At 35.2% G+C, this 1,427-nt stretch overlaps 1 protein-coding gene across 1 annotated transcript in view; it reads right to left on the bottom strand.

Annotated features, from left to right (window-relative positions):
• Positions 1-326, bottom strand: part of HELRODRAFT_92492 (hypothetical protein) — a gene marked incomplete at both ends in the record, with an annotated part of 820 nt that extends 494 nt beyond the window's left edge. Inside the window, one exon of the mRNA XM_009019164.1 lies at positions 243-326. Within this exon, the coding sequence (XP_009017412.1) occupies positions 243-326 (84 nt within the window). The remainder of the gene's footprint in view (positions 1-242) is intronic.
• Between the last annotated feature and the right edge of the window lie 1,101 nt (positions 327-1,427).

The following is a 1,427-nucleotide window of genomic DNA, read 5'->3' as shown; positions in this document are numbered from 1 at the left end:
TGTTTATTTGCTTGTTTGTATGTCCGTGTGTTTTGCGTGTATGTGAGTATGTTTAAATATATTTTTGTATTGCTTGGATTTTTTAGTTTTCCGTATATAGTGAAAGTTCATTGCTGTCATAATAATGCACCGATTTAAAGATATACAAACATCATCATGCATGCTATCATAGTCAGATATACATACATAAAATGTTACATGAAAACATACATATTTGTAAAAGTACATGAAAACATACATACATATATGCAAACAGACATACACACATATATACAAACAAACAGACGTACATACATACATACGCATGCAAACAAACATACACATAGATTTTTATAAGTAAAACTTCCCTCCGTTCATGTTCACGTTTGATTCATAAAATATTTCACCTTTCAGTGCTCTAAAGAAATTAGCCTGTGAATGATGGGCGTGAGGTGTTTGGGCAGAAGTATGATCAGTGAATCAACAACAATTACGACAGCTACAACAATTACTTCAGCATCCACTGAATCAACAACTACAGCAACGACTACTTCATTATCTACTACTACAACCGCCACTGTTACATCAACCACAATAACTACTACCGAATCGAATAGCACTTTAAAAAAAAATAAACAATTACAATTACTAAAAAGAGTTCCAAATAACTTAAGTACTGCAACATCAGCATCAAAAAAAGCAGCAACACCCGCAACTAAAGCAGCAACGTCTACAACAACATCAACAACAACAACATCAACAACAACAACATCAACAACAACAACCTAACAATCATCGACCAACGCAACTTCTGTCAGGCACCCCACCTTACAACTCAACAACTTTTCAACAGCCATACCAATCCCACGCCAACACCACCGCCGACATTTGGGCGGACCCGGTAGCGTGGCTCGATCTTTGAATATTTAAATTAACAACTAGGCACCCACTCAGGCGAGCTACAACAACATCAACAACATCAACAACATCATCAACAACGACATCAACAACAACATCAACAACAACATCAACAACAACATCATCAACAACAACAACATCAACATCATCATCAAAAACAACTTCATCATCAGCAACTACAACTAACCAGTAAAGAAACAATTTAAGTACCACACAACGTTAATGAAAAACATGCTTGAGTCAAAAAAAATATTATCAACAATGTTTTTAGCGTCACATCAAGTAATGATATCATTCACAACAACAACAACTGCAACAACACACTCACAACAACAACAAACAGGAAATGATCGCATTAATTTCAATGATAGCCACAACACCAACGAAACTTTGAAACACAAATGTAAACAAAAAAACTTGAAGAGTAATAAACCCCGCTAACACGTACAACCATTACATGATTACATTAATTACACAACAACAACGACAAAAACACGAGTCACAATAACGATACCAAAGTAATGATGGCA

The sequence above is a fragment of the Helobdella robusta genome, assembly GCF_000326865.2.
Source record: "Helobdella robusta unplaced genomic scaffold HELROscaffold_235, whole genome shotgun sequence".
NCBI classification, from domain to species: Eukaryota; Metazoa; Annelida; class Clitellata; order Rhynchobdellida; family Glossiphoniidae; genus Helobdella; species Helobdella robusta.
This window is presented reverse-complemented; position numbering and strand designations above follow the sequence as displayed.